This window comes from Lagopus leucura, unplaced genomic scaffold, assembly GCF_019238085.1.
Source record: "Lagopus leucura isolate 7727_CA_CO unplaced genomic scaffold, USGS_WTPT01 Super-Scaffold_100019, whole genome shotgun sequence".
Taxonomy (NCBI): domain Eukaryota; kingdom Metazoa; phylum Chordata; class Aves; order Galliformes; family Phasianidae; genus Lagopus; species Lagopus leucura.
In genome coordinates, this window is record NW_024962273.1 from 9,676,531 (window position 1) to 9,697,292 (window position 20,762).

At 46.7% G+C, this 20,762-nt stretch overlaps 1 protein-coding gene across 2 annotated transcripts in view; it reads left to right on the forward strand.

Annotated features, from left to right (window-relative positions):
• The first annotated feature begins 27 nt into the window (after positions 1 to 27).
• The window catches only part of ADCY5 (adenylate cyclase 5), a 198,266-nt gene continuing 177,531 nt past the window's right edge, over positions 28 to 20,762 (forward strand). Inside the window, exon 1 of one of the 2 annotated variants that reach the window (XM_042877718.1) lies at positions 28 to 1,251. In XM_042877718.1, the coding sequence (XP_042733652.1) occupies positions 247 to 1,251 (1,005 nt within the window). In that variant the 5' untranslated portion in view covers positions 28 to 246. Of the gene's footprint in view, positions 1,252 to 6,457; positions 6,668 to 20,762 lie in introns of those variants that run through there. The other variant, XM_042877719.1, reaches the window with a different exon arrangement.

Consider the following 20,762-nt stretch of genomic DNA (forward strand, 5'->3'; position numbering starts at 1 on the left):
CGGGGGGTGTCGAAGCTCCGGGGCCGGCCGTGGCCGCCGCGCTGCCTTGAGAGGACGCCCCGGCTCCGGGAGAAGCTTCGGGGGCGTTTGCGGGTTTTGGCTATATATATATTTTTTTTAATTTTATGTTTTTAATTATTATTATTACTTTTTAATTCCCGAGCTCTTTCCCCGTCGCGTTTTGGGGTTTTGCCCCTTGCGGCCAGGAGCCCCCCTCTCCTGCCCGACGTCCCCTTCCCGCAGGGCATGTCCCGGTCAAACAGCGTCAGCCCCCCGGGCTTCGGCAGCCCCGCGCCCTGGGCGGCCACCGAGCAGCACCGCTCGGCCTGGGGCGAGGCAGAGGCGCGGGCCAATGGCTACTCCTACCCGCCGCCTCCCAACAGGTCCTCGGGCAAGAAGGCCTCCCGCATGGCGAGCAGGTGGCGGAGCGAGGAAGACTACGAGCCCCAGGCGAGCCGGAGCCGCGGGGAGAGCGGCTGCAAGATGATGATGAGCTTTAGGTCCAAATCTGCTTGGCAGGAGCGCGGTGACGAAAGCCGACGTCACCGGTCCCGCCACCAGCCCGGTGGTGATTCCCCCGCTGCCCCCAACAATGCCAGCCCTCGGGAGCAGGGGGAGGTACGGCCCCGCTCGGTGGAGTTGGGGCTGGAGGAGAAACGCATCAAGGCCAAGATCGAAGAGCTGGAGGAGGAGGACGGGGACGAGGGGGACTCCGAGGTGGCCTTCTCCATGGGCAGCTGTTGCAGCAGTCTGCTGCAGATCTTCAGGTCCAAGAAGTTCCAGTCGGAGAAACTGGAGCGCCTCTATCAGCGCTACTTCTTCCGACTCAACCAGAGCAGCCTCACCATGCTCATGGCCGTGCTGGTGCTGGTCTGTGTGGTCATGCTGATCTTCCACGCTGTGCATGGCCACTACGAGGTGTCCTACGTCGTGGTGCTCTCCCTGGCCATCCTGCTGATGGTGGTGCTGTGCATGGTGTGCAACCGCAACGACTTCCACCAGGACCACATGTGGCTGGCGTGCTACTCCGTCATCCTGGTGATCCTGGCTGTGCAGGTGGTAGGGGTTCTGCTGGTCTGGCCCAGGAGTGCCTCGGAAGGCATCTGGTGGACTGTCTTCTTCATCTACAGCATCTACACGTTACTGCCGGTGCGGATGAGGGCTGCGGTTATCAGTGGGGTGGTGCTGTCCGCCATCCACCTGGCCGTCTCCCTCAAGATCAACGCAGAGGACAAGTTTCTCCTCAAGCAGGTAGGCAAACCCCCAGCCTCTTCGTGTCTGCGTGGTGGCCCCAACCTTCCCTGGACGAGCTGAGTAGGTGGCTTTGTTGGGTCATCACCTAGCGCTGGATGGGTTGGTGTCCTCCAGCCTCAAACCTGGGCTGTCTGATGCTGCATTGTGCTGCCTGATGGTAGCCCATGCTGTAATGTTTTCTCATTTCTGGATTTCATTAAGGGTCTTAGAATGTTTAGGAAACCTGCCTGAAGGGTTTCGAGTGACTGCGTGGTTGCTGGCTGGCTGTGCCAGTGCCCTTCAGCTGTGTTTAATGTCAACAGCTGTGCGCTAAGCACACCTGTGGAATGGTGTCCTGTGGGCTGCCTCTATGTGCAGAACATTGTGTGGTCTGTATGGATTCAAGGCTGTTCTTGTGAGGAGTGCTGGGGTCTGAATGATTTTGGTGCAGGGCTTCCAGAGCGTGCCCCTTGGAAGAGTTGGGTGAGGTTTGGGTTTAGCAAGAAGGTGTTTGCTCTGGAAATAGCAATAGTGGAAAAGCCCAGCATTTGTGTACAGCCAGCGGAAAAGTGGAGAAGTATAAATGCAGGTCATTAGCTGTATTATCATGTTAAACTGGAGCACTTGGTTTGCAGGAATAATAAGTCTATTATTGAATGTGTTGCAGTGCAGTTTTTAATTACCATATCTGTACAAACAAAAGCAGTACAAGGTGCTGCTTTCCTTTTGGAAGCACAGCAAATGGATGTGGGGGTCCTGTGCTCAACACCACGGGGACCTCAGAGCAATGACTGGGAGCATCGCAGTGTGACACATGCCTCTGAGGGTCTGGGGTCTGGGTGAGGAGCATGGCCGCAGCCTGGGCTCCCATGTATTTGACTGCTGTGAGGTGCTGGGCTGCCTGCTGACCTGTGGCATCGCGCGCACACAGCCTTGTGCCTGCCTCTGTCTGACCTCGAAGCTGCTTTGAAGCTTTGTAATGTCAGGAACGTTTCTAGGGCGTTTTTTTTTTTTTTTTTTTCCCCTTTAAATAAAACTCCAGCATGCTCAGGCTGTTGCAGTCTGCCTTACAAAATATCCCATCAAGTTATTTCATTTTTCCTCCCCCCCATTCTTCTTTGTGCCCCCTCCTCTCCCCACTCAGCTAAGTCCATTGGACAGTTTCTGGCTTTGTTCTTAGCTTCTTACAGATATTTTTATAAACTGCACATGGCATATTTTTCTTATGCTTGATATAAATGGCTTTTTGTGCATTTCCAGCAGAGCATATGCTGCAAATGAGATAGTGACTGTTTTTTTTTTGCTGGACTTGGAAAAGTTTGCTAATGGACTCAGCTCCTCCCTGTGGGGCTCTGGTCCTTCAAAGCCGTAACTTTATACTGAGGCTTCTCATGTTGAGTTCAGCATGTTGGATGGAGACTGTTCCTACATATGAAGGCAGAACTCATCATGATTAAAGCTGGAAGTCTTACTCTGTTAATTTTTGAGGGTACTTGAAATATTATGTTGGAAAGTGTTGATGATAGCATCTTAATTGCGAGGAGTCTATATGTGATCACCTCTCTCTGTGGAGAATTTGGGGCAATGGCAGCTCAGGATCATTGAGCTTTACTGCAGTTTCAGAATAAGGGTTCAGTTGATGAAAAATGTCTTAGGAGTCCTCTCACTCTGATTTCAAAGACAGTGCATCTCTTCACATTGTGTTGTTTTCTTTTTTTACACCAAACACCCTCTCTATTTTGCCGTGGTCTCCCTGGTCCTGCTGAATTTGCAGGGCTGTACGAGGCCAAGCATCAGATTCTCCACACATTTGCGTTTGAGCGTGTGCTGCTATCTCTGGCTGATGTAAGGCTGTGAGCTGCTATCTCCAGCTGATAGAGAAATCTGTTCTGCAGAGTGCAGTGCCTCAGCACCCAGCAGGCCTTCCCTGCCGGGGCTGCCTCTGGTTGCTATGGAGATCTGCTGCGCTCCGCTCTGCCCCACTGGGCACCTCGGCCCCACTGTCCCCTCCGACTCACATGGGTGAAGGTGGATGGAGGGCTGATAAAAGTGGAAGGAGAGGGTTAAGTTGTTGCTGGTGGCTGCAGTCCAACAGTCACATCAGCCTGGGTTCTGTGGGGCAGGTGTGGGAATGAAGGCACCTGTGAGGATGTGACCAGATGGTTCTATATCCATAGAAATGGCAGAAGGGCTTTTTGGGACGTGTATCCCCCAGTCCCTTTGTGTCACAGCATTTTAACCGTCGTACTTGAGTGGGTTCTTTGCAGGAGCCTTTTATTCTTTTGATCTTCTCCTAGTTGTTTCCAAGCAAGGACAAATTCTGCGTTCCTGCTGTGACCCACCCCAATTCTGGGCTGAGTGACTCTTGCATAGACTCCTGAGCACTTTTTACCAGGCTCTGGAGCCTCATAAACCTTGCTTGAGAAAAAGGGTGAAGTCCTTGGTTGTTGGTCCCTTTTAGGAGAAAGGCAACTTTTTTATCCCCTTTGTGAGAATGCACAATTTGTTGTCTTGCTCCTTGCCTCTCTGTCACCAGTTCTGGCTGGGCTTCTTTACAGCACAGCCCTCCTCATCCCTTGGTTCAGGAAGGGGTTAAGGGTCTTTGCTATTTCAAATTGGTGAGGTGGTGGGAATGAAGGTAGCTGTGGTCGTTGCTTCCTAGCTGAGCTGCTTTCTTAATAATTTTGGGGTCACTGGACTCTGTCTCAGGCAGGCAATGGTCTGGGCATCTTGAATTGACATTTAATTGGAACAGAAATGCTAATTAGTGGGAATTATTGCATTATGTTCTGAAGTTATCCCATGGTGAGGGAGGGAACCAGAAGAAATTGAGTGCTTGAGAATTTACTCACATCCAAAGGCTGCTGATAGAAGAAGAGTGTAGTCCTCTAACACATAAATCCTTCCAACTGCAAATCATGATCACTTGTTTTCTTGTGTGTACCTATTTCCAGGGGTTGGTTTGGGGTTTATCAGGGAGAGAATGACTGCATTTATCTTCAGGTTTGTTTGAGATGTATTCCATGCTGCGGAAGAAAGAAGTCACCTAACTGACCCACAAACTCTGTACAGATGCATGGGAGGGCTATTGGTGTGCATGGGTTGCAGATGCTTTGCTGAAGTCATGAGAGTGGCCCAACTGCCCTCAGAGCAGCAGGTCTTGTGTAAGCACTGGCATTTCTGTGTGAGTGAGGGCTAAGGGACAGGCAGTTTCACAATGGGTTTTATTGGACTGTGAATCAGTGTTGAGGAGATGGGGATGGTGTGTGGGAGAGGCGGGGGACCAGGAGTGAGGGATAAGAATGCAATATACAGACATCAAACAAACCTGTGGACTGAGGTTAGATTTACTCCAGCTTTCCCATCCAAACCTGTTCCATTGTAACTGTCTGAGGTTCCTTGTTCAAGAGTACAGTTAAGGCTTTGTAGTTTATTAACTCAGTGTGAGTGGGTGACTGTTAAGGTACCACAAAAACAGAAGGCTGGGAAAAGATGCATACACTTCTTTTTTTTTAATTTGTTATTGTGTGATTCTTTTTTTTCTTTTTTGGTCTTGTGTCTATAAGCTCACTGAAAGAGAAGCTGAACATCTCAGATCTTTTCCCTGCCCAAATATTATTGCAAATCTCCTGCAAAGAGTTTCTGATAGCATGGCTGTCAGCAGCTGCCCAGTACATGCTTGTGTTCTTGGCACTCTGTTTCCAGGCTCCTGATGTCGAGCTCCCTGTTGCCCGTCCCTGCACCTTCATCACAACATTACTTGAGTACTCCTCATTCCTCACTTCTGAGATCTGTGCATTGGCCTTTCTCCCTGTCAGTCCAAGTTAATGATATGTGATGGATCCGCAGCTGCACGGTGCCTCTCTCCAAAGTGCAGTGTTTTGTTTTAACCGTTTTTGTGTTGGTACAAAAACATGATGCGTTCTTTTTCCTTTCCCTAAATAAACCGTCACTTCAGCAGGGCTAAAAACAGCTTCTTACTGTAATAGGATATTGACTTGTGTCTTGTGTGTATCTTCTAGCATCTCGTAAAGATGCTTTTTAGATGCAATTTAAATGACATTGTATGAGAAGCTTGCTGTGTAGCAGGAGAAATAGTACTGCGTGTTCCATTTGGACTGCAGCATGCTTAAGATAAGTAGGTGATGACTGATTTTGAGACTAACAGATTCTCAGAAGTGCGTTACCAACTCACTGCATTGCCCTTTCATTGTCTTCTGGTGGCATTTATTTACAGAGGAGAGATGAGCTACCTGAAGTGCAAGTGGATCTGTTTGTTTGAATGGTTGTATGCTGCCTGCTTGACATTTGAGTAATGTTCATTTGGGATGTGATTTTATAGCACTTCATAGCGTCCTGTTCTGCATAAGCATTGCTGCTGAGAGAGCTGCTCGTGCAGCAAGATCTGCTCCAGCAGTGCTGACAGCTGAACAGCTGAGCTGTAGTTTGAACTTTGTAAAAACTGACCATTTGAGAAGAGGAAGAAATGGCAGCCCGAAACATCCAGTAGCTGTTGCATTGATAACAGCCTTCCCAAGTGTAATTCTCTAACAGAGGTAATTAATTTAATCCCTGAGGTATTGTATATCAATTAGTCCTTAGAAGCAATATTGCCTGTGTCTCTAGGGAGTGAATGCACTGCTTGAGGTTTATAAAGGCGTATCTGTTTTTCTTATCTGTGAAATTACCCTGTGGTCCTGCTGCCTCTTATCTTCTTCCCTCACTTCTCCACCCCCGCCCTTCCCACCACCCTGAATTTTTGGCATTTCCCTGCAGTGTGATGCCCACAACTGTGGACAGATGTGTGTCCCAATCCTACAGCACAGTTATTGACTTGTCCTCACGTGTCCCAGGCTGGATGCCTTGGTGCAACCACGACCCTTATCCTCTGCTGCAGACCTGTGTCCCAGGGCAGGACCTCGTATTTACATGCTCTTTTGTTACTGACCGCATTCAAATGATTTAAAACCTGAACTGCAGTGGAAACAAAATGCTGATGAGTCTCGTGCTAACGACTCACTGGAACTGGCTGTGCCTTCCCAAACCCAGACTGGCTGCAAGCACTCCCAAAATGCCCTTTTGCTGCTTGTTCACCGCTGCTGGCCGTGCTGCTGGCTGGGACTCTGCCCAGCTGCAGTGTGAACTTTGGGCACCAGGCTGTTTCAACGCATTCAACTTGTGTTAGATTAGCTAATCTTTCAGTCATGCACCACAGCTCCCTCTGAATCTCGTAAGAAAATTGAAACAATTGCTAACTTTTGGGGCATTTCAGTAGTGGGAACAGCTATGGTCTTTTGGGAATAGCTGCTTTTGTCTTTTCATTTTGTTAATGGGTATTACTCCCATCTTCTTACCAAACTAAAAGACCTTTCCTTCTGTCCTGGCACGAGATGCAATGAGAAAAAACCTCCAGCAGCAGCTGAAACACCGAGAGGTAACAATTGCAATTATTCCGACAGCAACTTCCATGTTTGCGGTAAAGCAGTCCACCCTGTAGCTGTGAGTGGCTTCTGAGAACCTCTGCTTTGAGAAATTCCTCTCTTTTTTTTTTTTTTTTTCTGATGTTTTCTTTTTCTTTTCTTTTTTTTTTCCCCCCTGTGCAGGTGGGTGCGGTTCAGAAAAAATACCCGCTTTTGTTTGGGGAGGTGGAGGACAGGGCTCCAAGTTCTGCTCCCCTTGGGCAAGCTTTGTCTTCCCATCTGCTTCATACTAGAGCATTTACCTGGCACCTTGCACAGGCATTATGTGCCCAAAAATGCAGTGCAGGAGGAGCTGGAGCTCAGCAACCTTCCCCCAGCCTCACAAACGCTTCAGTACTGCGTGGCTGTTTCAGGGCCCAGAGGGGTAGAATAGTGGTAGAATAGTGACAACACGTGTGTGTGTGTGTGTGTGTGTGTGTGTGTGTGTGTGGAATGCAAAAATTCACAGCTTCTGGGAAGTGGGTGGAGTTCCTGTATAACTGAGTGACTTTTTTCATCTCTGAGTCCTGGGTTTTGATGTGGGATGCAGCCACTGTTAGTGCCTGTACTCCTTCTGAAGTTTAGCCTAGTGATCTTGGCTACTGATATCTTGCATCCAGGGGATGCTCTTTCTTCTTTTTGTTTTTTAATTGATGATACTTTAAGAAAAATCTTTTTTCTCTTCACCCAGGATGTATCCTGCTGCTGCCAGAAGTTTAAATAGATCCATTATTATGAAGTCCTTAGGCTAGGTAAAAACCCAAGGGGAAATGCCATGCGAATGAAAAAACACAACCCCAAAGATATTAAAAAAGATAATCTAGTTGTGAGGGGGTGTGAGAAAGAGACAAGAATTTTAATATTTGTCTCCTGAACTCCAGGATGTTCTCACTTTATCGTGGAAAAGCTTGAGGTTTCTATCACTTAGGATCACACATAAAATAGCTGTTAGGCCAAGACAAGAGTCAAAATGCTTTTTAGCACCTGCAGCTGGACCACTCCCAAGAAAATCTGTGCTTGATGCTTTATGATGTTGATGAGTCTTGCCAGCCTCATTGCTGGCGGGCAGAAGAATGGCATGGTTGGTTGGATCCCTTTAGCTAATCTGGTTCTTCTGCAATTTGATGAGTTTTCAGGTGAAATATGGAACTTTCTCTTCTTTTCATGAAAGGTTTTACACACCTGTGGAATACCCATAGAAGTTCTTTCTGTGAATTGGGACTTTATGGTATTGCAGTGTTTTGCTATTGTTCTCCCTCTTCCTGGGAAACTTTGCTTTCGGGGAGTTGAGCTGGGGATTAAAGCTGCTATTTTAACATACGTATTTAACATATAAATGTAACATACACATTCCACTAGTATCAGAATGCATCTTTGTAGACAGTAAACAAAGGACTGTGCTGATGCAACAGGGGAGGAATATAAATGAAAAAAGTTGTTGGTTCTGTATCCTCCCCCTCCTCCCAGATATTAGAAATTGATCTCTCAAAGCAGCAGCTTAAGCAAATTGTTTATTCCTTAAACATGTTTGCAGCTCGCATAAGATATTTTGTCTTACTTCATAGTCAAAAGAAAAGACTGTGACATTGCTTGCAAGAATCTGTCATAAAGTATTTCTAATGCAGATGGTTCTTCCCTGGCTGCGTTTTCCCCTTCAAAAAAGCCACAACTCCTTCCCTTTATTCCTTTCCATAGACTAAATGTTACAACCACTGATCCCTGTGTACCTCAGGCTCTGGAAACAGAATTCTTAGAGCTAGCGCTGTGGTGAGGGACTATTCAAATCAGTATTTCTAAAAACAGTAGTTTGCCAGTCAGCCCACAGATGACAGCACTCAGACATGCCTGCTGAGTGATGAATTCTTTCCATTTGCTGGGAGGTACCCAAAAGCAGCTTTGTCTGTATTCTTCCTTAATGTATAGGAACGAGTCACACAAGTGGATGGACCGAGGAAAACGTAATTAATGAAGATGCTTTAGGCTGAATGGGATTTCTTTTTTTTTTAGGCAAGCCGTTACCTGTAATCTTGTAGAAGAAATGCAGCAATGCTGCATGGTACCAGCAAAGGCAGATGCTATGCACTGTAGTGGGGCACTGTAATTACAATGTCATTCTAGCACATTAGGGGTAACTGCAGTCTTTAAAACCGTTAAACCCAGAGGGAGGTTACCAATGTGGGAAGAGCTGTTCTGCAGGGAGTGTGCTGGATCGTAAGGCCAGGAGGAGTGCTGAGGTTGCTGACACAGTTCAGTGAACCGTTCCCTTGCACTTAGTGATGGCTTCTGCTCGTGGCAGGTAAAACAAGCTGAAATGCTGAATGGATGGTGTTTGTCAGCTGAAAAAGGAATTGGCATTGATCTCTGACCTGGTGGTGAACCGAACCCGTGCTTCCACCATGTCTGAGAGACAGGTTTATAACGCCCTGTGATGGAATGTGCTGGGGATATTTTCCTACCTAAGGTAACATCGTCTACTTAAAAAATAAAACACAGTCGTGTTAGTTTGTGAAGGGGCTCTGACATTGGGCCCAGATTTCATACTCAGTAATTGCATTCTTACCTTTGTAACTGTTGTTGAACACAGCATTTTCTCTGCTCCATTTCTATCCTGTGTCTTTGACAGAACATGATAGCACCATGAGGTAGCTGCTGTGCGTATGTGGGTTTTACTACCATAGCTGAGACATTTTCAAGGCTGGTGGCAGGCCAGAAAAAAACAGTGTGTGTAGAACTCAGGCTTGTTATCTTCTCAGTCACGTTAATGTGCTGGAGCAAGCACCCTCCCACTGCTCTGATAGATACACTGACAACTTTTGAAAGCTACAAAACTGGAAGTGTTGTGGTTGAAGGATGCCTCTGGAGGCTAGCAGTATGTTTGTACAGCACCTGGCACAGCTGGCTTGAATAAGGGGATCCTCAATAAGCTTGGCATTAAGCTCATTTCATGGGTGACTTCCCTCAGCTGCTGGGATAGGTGCCCTTGGTTTGCTTCATTCCTGACCCGTTAGCACTTCAGAGCTGCTCCATGGGCTCTTAAAAGCGCGTACTTTTTGCAACCACTCTCAAAATGTCTGTGAACAAATACTTAAGAAAGTATATCCTGAAAATATTTTCATTTCTTTTTAGATTAAGTTTGGAGACTGCAATTTATTTTTCCTTCTTAACGAATGTAGATAATGAATGTCTGACTGTGGACAAAACTTTTGTGTCATGACTAAATAATGATGTCCAGGAAAAGTAATCACAGGTGGATTAGGTAAGCCACAAAAAAAAAAAAAAAATCCAACTCAACACTATATAGAAGCTGTTGTCCACAGCTGAAATCACCTTATTTTACTACTGCAGATGCTAATGGACCCAGTTAATTTAATTCATTTCCAGAGGGAATGCGAACTAAATATAAAGTCATGCTTGTTTAGAGAAGTGTGCACACAAGTTTTAAATAATCTTCAGTCTTTGTTGATGAACTTTTCTGAGCAGACAAATGTTTACCGTAGTATCTGCAAGGTAAGACTGTAGCTTGTGTGAGATAGGAGCGTTTATATTATTAATGTAGGAAGCTGCATATATGGGCAGTGCACTCTTAAAACAGGCACTATCATCCTCTGTGCTATGTGCTTGCCCTTGGCATAGGCTGGGTTGTCTGTGAGAGGGACAGTCAAGAGAGGAGCTCGTCTGTCAGACACAGCTACATCTCAGAAGCCTGGGCAGGAGCAGCTCCCTGACATTTAACCTTAGTGGCCAGGCTGCCTGTTTCACCCTTTTATTCCCTGTTGCACACAGATCTAATAGGAATTGTACCTCTGTCCAAACCATGCCTCAGTCCTCCTTGCCTTGTCTAGTTTGTATTTCGAACCACAAGAAATGAATGGAATCTAAATGTGTTCAACCAATCACCAAAAATACCTTTTCCTCTCTTGCTGACTCCCCTCAGGGCCTTTCTGTTTGAAGGGGCAGCTGGTGCAGAACAATAGAGACTGATTTGCAGCCTTCACCTTTCTGTGAAAGGCACCTGTCCTACAGCAGTGCACACCTTACAGAGGGGTACCCCAGGAGATGTTTGCTATGCCTCCAGTCCCTCTGCCCAGCCTGACTCCTCTACAAATCCCTAGAAAACGAAACCAAACACGTGACAGAATTTCTTCTCAACAGCTTATTGGTGTGAGGTGTGTTTTCCTCTTCTCCACCCACATGGTAAGGTTTTGGGTTTGCAGAATTTTGGTTGCATGTCCTTCAGGAGCAGTATGTGCCAAGGAGACTGTCCAAGTCGGTAACTGATGTGTTTTTCCTTCACTGATGTGTCAGTCCAGCTCAGCAGAAGTTGGTTTCCTCTACTTACTTGGATCAAAACAGTCTGGGAGGTGCACATGCGCACCTGAAGTGGCAGCTGGGCATCATCTTGTGAGAAAACAGTGTCAAGGAGACAGGAGCAAACACAGATGTAGCTAAGGACAACATCCTGATGAGGACATACGCTGCTTTCAGATTCTGCTAGGAGGGAAGAACGTAAACACTCTATTTCCAGAGAACCCTTAAAATAACAAGAGAATAGCCATGCCTGGCCTTTCCACCTGCTACAGCCTCCCATCTCTCTTGTGCCTTTGCTCTCACCTCCTCACTGATGTGAGCAGCCACAGAGAGGGCACTGGGCAGCGTGGCTTGGTGCTCATACTGCTGGCTGTTCTTTTCCTGGAGCACTTTACCTGTGCTGGTGACTAGGATGAGCCCTGGCAGCAATCAAATAGCAAGAGGAGAGCAAGCTGTGAGAGGTACCTACAGCTGCTGGTTAGATCGCCACTGCCCTGTCCTCCAGAGGGACAGCAGTGTTTCATTGACTGTCGTTTCTCTTACCCCAGTAAGAAGCTTCATGCTTTGTTTGTTTGTCCCAAATGTCTCCAACAATCAATAGATTGAAAGGTCCCTCTCCAGTCTCTCAGTAAATTGTAACGGGTAGTTTTATTAAAAACAGGGCACTGCCCCAGTTCCCTCCATTTTGCTTTGGTACAAGTGGAGAGTGTGGTTGAGAGCGTGACCCAACAAGTATTATTTTGGAAGCCTCACCTACTGCATGGGATTAGAGGTAGTGCCTACTCCCTTACACTTCATGTGAGGGCAATTAGTGCACGTGCATGGCAATTAGTGCTGCAAATGAAGTCAACACTGGTGTATTCTGCCTCTTTAATGGCTTGCTTTCCTCTGCCAACAGAGCAACCAGGCAGTCTCAAAGGAACCTGCTGCTTTCTGATACTTAATTTGCTTCAGGCTTACCTTGGCATCTGCCTCTTTCTTCTGCTGCCCAGCCTGGCCCACCTGCCTGTTTCTTCTACCTGCGCTGCAGAGAAACACTGCACACTTCTAGAAAATCAGGCCATGACTTGCACAGCATGCTGAAGTTCTCCAGCACTGTCTCTCCATGCTGTGCTTTATCTTTCTCCATTTCTGACCTGTTCTCTGCAGAACGTTGGGGTGATTTCTGATGAACTGGAAGTGGCATCACCTGGCAGGCAGGCACGCGTGTGGGAAGCTGCAGATCCATTCTTCTCTTTTTCATTGAGATGCTGTGTTGACAAGGACCTTACGTTACCTGTGGTACACAGCATGACCATATGTGACTGTCTGGAGTGCATGTATTCTGCAGTATTGTCAGAGTGCGTATGAACTCCTTATGTAAAGAGGTGCATCATTCATGTCTAAACTGGAACATTAACTGTTCCAAAGGATTTTTAAAACAAGTGGATGGGAAAGGTATTGGAAAGCAGATGTGCAGCAGAGGACTCCCAGCTAGAGAAAAAGCTAGGGGTTAAAACACCAGGAGAGATCTCTGGAGACACTGACAGCAGGAGGGGGGTGTGGAAGGTGCAAGAGGAGTGCGTTAATTTGTTTTGTTGGTGGACCAATTTGTATGGCTTCCCTTATTGCAGCAGAGCACCTTACAACGTGGACCGCCAGGTTTGTTTTTTGAGTGCCTGACATGCACTGTCTGCGCAGTGACCCTTTGTTTGCCTGTTAGTAGGAAGCTGGTAATTTATGAAACGCTTTTGAGGTGGAAATGTCTTTGAGGTGATTTTTGTGATGGGGCATGATTGCTCTGGGCAGGAGTATGGAGTAACCAGCTTTACTCTGAGTGGATGTGGTAGGCAAGAAGTTCAGCACTGCTTCCTTTCAAGAGAAAAATTACCTTAGAGGACTTCTCCCCTGCAGATGGCTCAGGGCAAATGGTGTTACTTGGGAGCATTCTCTTGTGCTCCACTGATCTTGGAGACAGCTCAATTGTAGGCCAGTTTTTCCCTTGTTCTAAGCAGAATTTGCTTGCACAGCGCAACAAGCAGGCTGGTGCTTTCTAGGTAGTGTGGATGAAGTGCTGTTTTGCTGAGGAAGTAGGGAGGTTTTTATTTAGCTAGTGTTAGCATGCAGGTGTTTCCTAACAATTTTGTCCTGAGAATTTACACCATTTTTTTTGCTGGCAGTTTCTCAAACAGAAGCATACATCAAGCTGTGATTTTGTGCCATCAGCATCACTGGTCATGGTGATTAAAGGTTGAGGAGTTCACAAGGGTATGCCTTCAGTGCAGGCTCCAAAATCTTGACAAGCAGCTTCCAGGGCTTCTGGCAACTTTTGTGAGGAAGGGGAACTGGCAGACAGAAACTGTATGGAGGCAGGACTGCACATCCCTGCTCTATGAAGTGGTGAACATATGGAACAGACCGTCGTTTAGGAGGTCTTGGGGGTGGAATATTAACAGCGGTGAAAACAATGCTGCAGGAGCACATGCATCTACCCTGGCACTTTGCATGTGTGTCGTCATGGAATTTCCAAAGAGGGCCCTAAACAAAACAGCATTATAGAGGAACAATAAAGCATTGTCAGCAGCAGCCAAGGAAGCTGGGCTGGCACCTCTTTCCATAACTGGGACCTAAACTGGTTCTTGTTCACAGAGCTTCTGGAGTTGTGGCGTGCACAGCTGTATGTTAACTTCTGACTTAAATGGTTTTATGAAATTGCTATAGAAAATGGTGATGGGGCTTTGTTGGGCTACACTAGCTTGAGATCAGTGCTTGCACTTGGAATTTGTTTAACATTGATGGTTTTAGGAAAATTAGCTTTTTTTTTTTTTTTTTTTTTTTTTTTTCCCAGATCAGTGTAGCTTGCCCAGAAGGGAAAAGTGCATGGATCAGAGAAATTCTGTTTGAACAACTGTGTTCATTAGAGTTTGTTTCATTGCTTTGAGTCTAGGAGGTTGTATTTCATCCCTGTTTCATGACTGTGTGTCTGATTTGAGGCTTTGTTGAGGTTTGCAGAACTCCTCTGAAAGCAGGGGTGCTTGAGGTACGTGACGAGCAGCGACCTGGTCCTCGTGGATGAGCATCTGAATCATTGTGAGGACAAGTGAATATAGGTTTTCATATATGTGAAGCATCTAATGCTTGTCGCAGTGAACCTATGGAACACCTTGCCTTTCCAGTCTTAATATCTAGGAAGGGGGCATGGTCTGAAGAAGGGTTCATTTTGGGTCGGTTAACCTACCCAGCAGTACCCAAAAGCCCTCTTAGGCAGAGCGTGAGCATTTCACATGAGAACACCTCAGGCATCCAATATTGGAGTTAGGTGTATGCTCCCAAGTGGGTCTGCTAAATGTAGGCATCTAAAAACATCCTAAAATGCATTTTTTATTGACTAAGTGGTGCAACAGCCTCGTCTTGCCTCAAGTCACTTCTACAGAATAAAAGTAAGCTTTGGGGTTCCTGTATTTACCACTGTTCTGCCAAACTTCTGGAGTTAGCAACACTTGAATAGGCATAAGCTGCCTGAGAGAGCTGCAGCAGGCTGATTGGTGATGTGACCAGCAGTAGAAATTAGTGTGGTAGAGCAGTGAGGATTCTCCCAGCACTGTTGTTGGCCAGGAAAAGCTGGGATATTCTGTGGGTTTGGTGGAGTTGGTCTGCAGGACTTGGGGAGGTCAGACTGAAAGCAGAGAGCATGTGTGCAATGAGTGCAGGCAAGGATGGGAGGGTCTTGTGGGCTGGAGGGGAGTGATGGGACCAGCAGGCTGGGAATAAACAGTGGGATGGAGCACAGAGATTAAGAGAGGCAGCTATGAGACATCACTTGAGATTTTGGGTTGGTTTTTTTTTTCGGTGTAAATTTGTCCCTGTTCCTTTGAAAGCAAGGATTGCTTTCATTATAATGGAGGCCAGACCAACCACTTTTTAAAATTTTCTTCGCTCTCTTGAATAAAGAAAACATTACAAAGAACTTGCAATTAAAATGAATTGTGAAGTGTTATCTGGTGCCCGCTGAGCAAAATATCGTGAGCTGGCCGAATTAGTAATCGGTAGGATGCAGTGAAGGACAGAGCTTAGGCTGTGGCAAAGAGGTGGGGTACCAAAATGCACCAAGTATGCCCAAGCTCTGCTGCTGCCTTGGCGGTAGATATATGGCAGCAGGCCAGTGAGTAATGGCCACTCAGAATTCTCTGAATGAGGCTGCAGGGAAGAGAGGGCGAAGGACTGGAAGAAGCAAAGGCAGATTCTGAAGATGAGACTTAGAATGTCTTGCCTTGCATCTTGTATTGGGAATAATGCTTTACAGAAGTTTTCTGGCATGCACGTGTTTTTCTCTATTTCATGTGCAGCTTCTCCATAACAAACAGCACTCAGCTGGGACTCACAATAGAAAAATTGTAGGAAACTTTTACCAAAGTGCTCGCTGGTAGGTCTGCCTCCTGTTTTGTTCGTGAGCTTTTCTGTTTTAAAGGAACCATCTGCTCTGTAACTGTAAACAATGCAGACTTTGTGAGCAAGCTTTACTTTTGGAAGGTCAGCATCCATCTAACACAAACTGTTGGCAGGCTTGCATGCCCTGCCTCTGCGTTGCCACCATCACCACCCCTTCCAGGCTCTTAGCTTTTGGAATTGGCAAAGCTAACTCTGTGGGTCACAAACTTCCCACAGCACGGTGATGGCTGGCATCTGACAGAGACATGGATGGAAGAGGCTGCTGTGTCATGTTGTCCTACGGGATGGTTGGCATGGATCAGGCTCTACAGCTGAATGGATGCACTTCATTTTCTTTTTGAAGGATGTTCTACAGGGTCTGTTCATCAGGTCTTTGTCAGGCAAAGCAGTGCATGTTGCTGAGTCCATCTTCTTTCTGTGCACTGTGCTTGGTGGCATAGGTCAGCTGTTAAATGAAGAAGTGGTTTTCAGAGGGGCTGGGGTCTTATATTTCAGCGTATCCTAGAACTGGAGGTCTTGTGCTGTTGCATAGAGTAGGCTTGACACAGCTTTCTTATGCTTTTATTGAAGGCGTGTTTTACCTATTTGGGCTTTTTCCAAAAGGAAAAGGAAGATATAGACTGCCAGAGCTTGATGGAGGGAAATAGAGAGGTGCTGAGGACTGAAGGGGTGTGAAATCTTTGTTCATTGACACAGGGAGCTCAAGGGGGTTAGCTGGAGGAAGCACTGATAACAGATACACTGTACCAGATGGATTTCTCCTCAACAGAAGATAAATCTTCCAGTCTGCGTAGCCTGGCACAGCATTTGCTGTGGCAGCATAAGTATTTTTTTGGCATGTTGACACCTAAATCTGGGAACTGGCAGGATGTGAAATTACCTAGGGAAGGGAGAGGAGGATGCTTGTAAACAGTGCAGGGGAAGGCAGTACATGTAGCAGGTTGATTTGTGCTTGTGTGGGTGAAATTATGGGTCAAGTTCAGCATGGGTGAGACTGGCCAGAGCACAGATCTTGAAAGGATTATTTCTGGTTTAATGCATCCAGCCAACAGGCCCTGACCCAGACGTCACTGGAGGAAAAGAGGAGAAAGCAGTCAGCACATCCGCTGTTAGCAGAATGGCCGGGTCACAGGGCTGGGAGCCCAGGGCCCCGAGTCACGGTGTGTGTCTTTAATCCCTTGTCTTTAGCAACTCATTTTAATTTATCAATCTCATCTTTGTTAAACCAATGAGGAAATTAATGCATGTTTATAGAGACCACGCCACGTGTGATATGAGGAGCAGCGAGTTAATGTTTAGCAACGTTCTTCTGAAGATGAGGAGTGGTAGACAGGTCCTGTTCTGACTGTCTCAAGGTTAGCCTTGATGAAAAAATGTTGTTTTAGAGAATTTTTCTGCCACTGCTATTGCACTAAGCCTAAAATATAGCTGCACATTCATCCACTGCCCAGCTGATTCTGTATAGCATTACAAGAGCATGCTGAGTAGAGGTGTATATCCTTACAAGCTGGAGAGACGTACGTCAGGTGAATAAAGCTGAGAGAAAGCTGACCTAAAAAGCATGCAGAGCTCAGTGACTCAGATGGCAACGTGCCCCAGAGGAAACTTTCAACAAGGGTGATTCATTAGCAGTCAAACACTCCTTTTTGTTTTCCTGCCCTGCTATATTTACATTTAGAAATGGTGCACATCTCATTGCTAACTAAAGTGTTCTTCCAAATGGGAAAAAGGAAGATGCTGTGTTTAATGTTTGATAGGCCATGCAGCTTGGGCTACAAAGTTTCATTCAGTGGGATTCTGGTGTATAGTCTGTACCAATAACACCAGGGTTGTTTGGATTGTGCTTTAGACAGGCCTGGAACTCTATTAAGGCGCGAGTTGTTGTCTTGTGTGCACAAAAGGGAGAACCCTCGAATTTAACAGATAATCCATGTGAATTTCAGAGTGTGCTGAGGCATTGTTATACCTGCAGGTCCTTCTGCACCCAGAAATCCCCCTGAAACCAAGAGTACATATGTACGAACCACACCAACTGCTGTGACCCATGCTGTGACCGTGAGAGCTGCTGTCCCCTACAGCAGCAGTGAGTCCCTGCTTTCTGTGTCATGCTCCTGGCTGTGTGCTGTGTCATGCTTGCAAGGTTCCCGCTGCTATTGTGTGAATAAGAGGAGATTTCCTGCATCAGTATTGTGCTAGCAGCAGCTACCAGCTCCTGATTTAGTTAAACCCAAGCATGATGTGGGCAGGCTGGTGTCTGTGATTTACAGGGCTCTGCTGGAGTAGAAAGCCTGTTGTCTATCAACACACTGTCCAGGCAGCACAACGGGGCAAGGTAAGCACTGGAAAAGCAAGGTCAAAGAGCTGACAATACCATATTGTATTGCGTGACCCCGGACAAGTGGTTTACATGCCTTGCTTCTGCTGTTCTGTGTGAAACCAGAGTAGTGCTTGCTTTTATAAAAATGCTTTACGGTCTGTGGGTGGGAAGCATTCGTTTGAGTGTGAAGTATTTCTGTTGTAGAAAGAATTAGTCTCATTTGCCATAGTTTCCTGTTCCCAGGCCTGTTTTTCATGGAGATCACGGGTTCCTTTTGAAGATGGAAATCTCTTTGTAGGTGTTCTGACTTTCATTCATCATGATCCATCTGGAAATGTGTTTTGGAATGATCCATTTTGTTTGTGGCTTAGCTGGCTTTGCATTCTCTAAATAGCAGAGAATGGTTTGGGCTTTTTAATGGAATATATGGCCACTCTGGCTTGATTCCAGCTCAGGTTGGGAAGGACTGAAAGGAATTACCCTCAGGTCTGTGAGGCAGACCTGTAAGGCACTAGCAGAACACTGGGTATCTAGTAGCAGAAACCAGACCAAGCTCTTAGTTACAAGCAGCCTATGTTGTATGATTTGGTGGGCTCGGGCTGCTCCCCAAAAGCTGCAAAGTGCCTTTTTTGTGGAGGGTTCCAGCAGGCAACACTGCCTGGTAGCAGCAGCCAGTTGCTGCTGGCTTCTCATAAGCGGTCTCTCCTGCTGCGCACTGCTGCAATGGGCTGCCTGCTCACTGGACATCATTTTCTCACTCTCTCCAGTCCCTGCCCTTTCTCCGAATTCACAAGCTGCTGCCCACTCTGCCAGGCTGTATGGGAACGGCACGTGTACCTGCCAGGTGAGCCAGCACCTCTTCTTTGTAGGCAACGTGGTGCCTAAAAGAATGGCAAGAATTTCAGCCTGTTAAGCCACAAACTCTCTTAAAGTTGTTGGTTTTTTTTGGTTGTTTTTTTTTTTTTACTCTTCAATGGGACAGGTCCTGATATTATAATTAACCTCCCCCTACCTCCCAGTTAGCTTTCCGTTGAGCGTCTGCGTTTTCAGATTCCGCCTGTCTGCGGTCCAGCCCCAAGATAGTTAAATGTAATAAATAAATAATGATAAAAATAGTCTCTGAGGACTTGGCAGGCAGCAGGCCAAGGAATCTGGGCAGGCTGCCAGCAGCTCTTCCACTGGAAATCTAAAGTTAACTCAGACGATGGGCTCACATCGCTCTGTTCAGATGGCCTTATGGAAAAGTCCATTTTCCTTCTGCATCTCAGTGCTAGGAGAAGTGGATGTCAGGGCTTTGCCAGGTGAGAAGTCCAGGGTGACTGCAGCACGAGGCTTGTTGGAGGACAAAGACCACTGTGCCTGCACTGCTGGAGCAGGGCTGGAGCAGCAGCACGGACAAGGCCCAGCTGTGCTTCTGCAGGGTTGTGCGGGCTGATGTCAGGGCGGAGGAGTCAGCTTTGGGTGCTGGCATGTGCAGGGCCGGCTGCTTGCGCTCTGCGACCTGCTACGGTTGTGTCCCAGCCCAATCCCATCTCAGGGTACAAGCTGTCACCACGTGTATTTATATCCCCCTTTTCCTATCTTGCTGTATAGCCACGGTGTACTGTTCTGGGAGCTGGAAGAGATCTACCCACACCCAAGGCAGGCAGTTACCACTATCAGGATTATCTGGGAAATTATGTATCCTGGAAAATGTGTGCCCTCTGGTGAGGAGCAGCCTGCCAGCAGGTGGGAAGGTTTAGTTAGAGAGCTGGGATTCCCCTTTAAGGAGAAACAAGGACCCAGAAGAGAGAAGCTTTCCAAATGTGTGCAGTGATCAGTACGGCTCCTGCACAGAGAGTCGAAAGTGCAAACACAAACCTGTGCCTTCTCGCCCTTCCCTGTTCCCCAGACCAGCCCTGTTTCACTCAAACTGCTTGGTATCTCTTTTAAACCTTCCAAAAGGGTCAGGCTTACTTTTCTGTAGGCATGTTCCTATAAGAGCAGCCACAGGAGAAACTGGTAGCAACCGGGTTTAACACTGGCTCCCTCAAGCTTTAAAACTCCTAAGTGTGGGATAATCAAACATCCCCAGATCGGCACACGCCTGCAGCATGGAAATTCCAGCAAAGGCTGGTTTTGGGCACGGTACCTTTGTTTTGCAGGCGAGGCTGGGCACGGTGTCTATTTTTCTCCTCACTTTTTTTATCTGTATTAATAATGTGTGACCTCGAGAACTGGCAAGGTAACAAAGATAAATGTGCTTTTCAGATTTGGCATGGTGTAGGCCAGTCCCAGTGGATGGTGGACTTACCTGGAGCAGCTGGGAGTGTGGGATAAGCAGTTGACAGCAGGTGATGGAGATAACTGAAATGCTTCTAGCCCCAATCCCAGGGACAGTCTCCCTTGGAGTAACTAGTGAGGGGAAATCTCTTCAGACCTGTGAGATCTCTGCTGTGTGTTGGGCCATCTGAAGATGCACGGTGGTGAAAGGGGAAGCAACCACACTCTGACTCTCCAGTCCAGGGCTTTGGGGTGCAGGATCAGGGCTTTCACAGCGATCATATGCTTCAGGGACTCTACAGCATTGCCATGGAAGATCTGTGACTCAGTTTAGGCTAGAATTACAGTTCTCTTTTATTGTAATTTTTTTTTTTTTCCTAATCATACTCTTAAAAGCCTGCTAGGCTTGTTTTTATCGATCTGTTCACTTTTTTTTTTTTTTTTTTTTAATAGAAGCCTGCCAGTGGAGAAGGCTAAAGTGAACTCTAGTGAAACTTCAGGGTTTCTGGTCTTTCTGAGGCAAGAGAGTCAAACTAGAGCAACCCTAAGGAGTCAGCAATTGAAGATGTGCATGGGGAGAGACCCATAAGCAATGGGCACCTCCTGGGATGTCTGTGCTATCAGTTACTGAATATAGGGAGGGCATTTTTTACTGGAAGTGCATCAGTCCTGCAAAATGCAATGGCTTTAGATGCATCTCTGAAGCTTCTCTACTTGTAAACTCCATATCCCTCTGCAGGGTGTAAAAAAAAAAA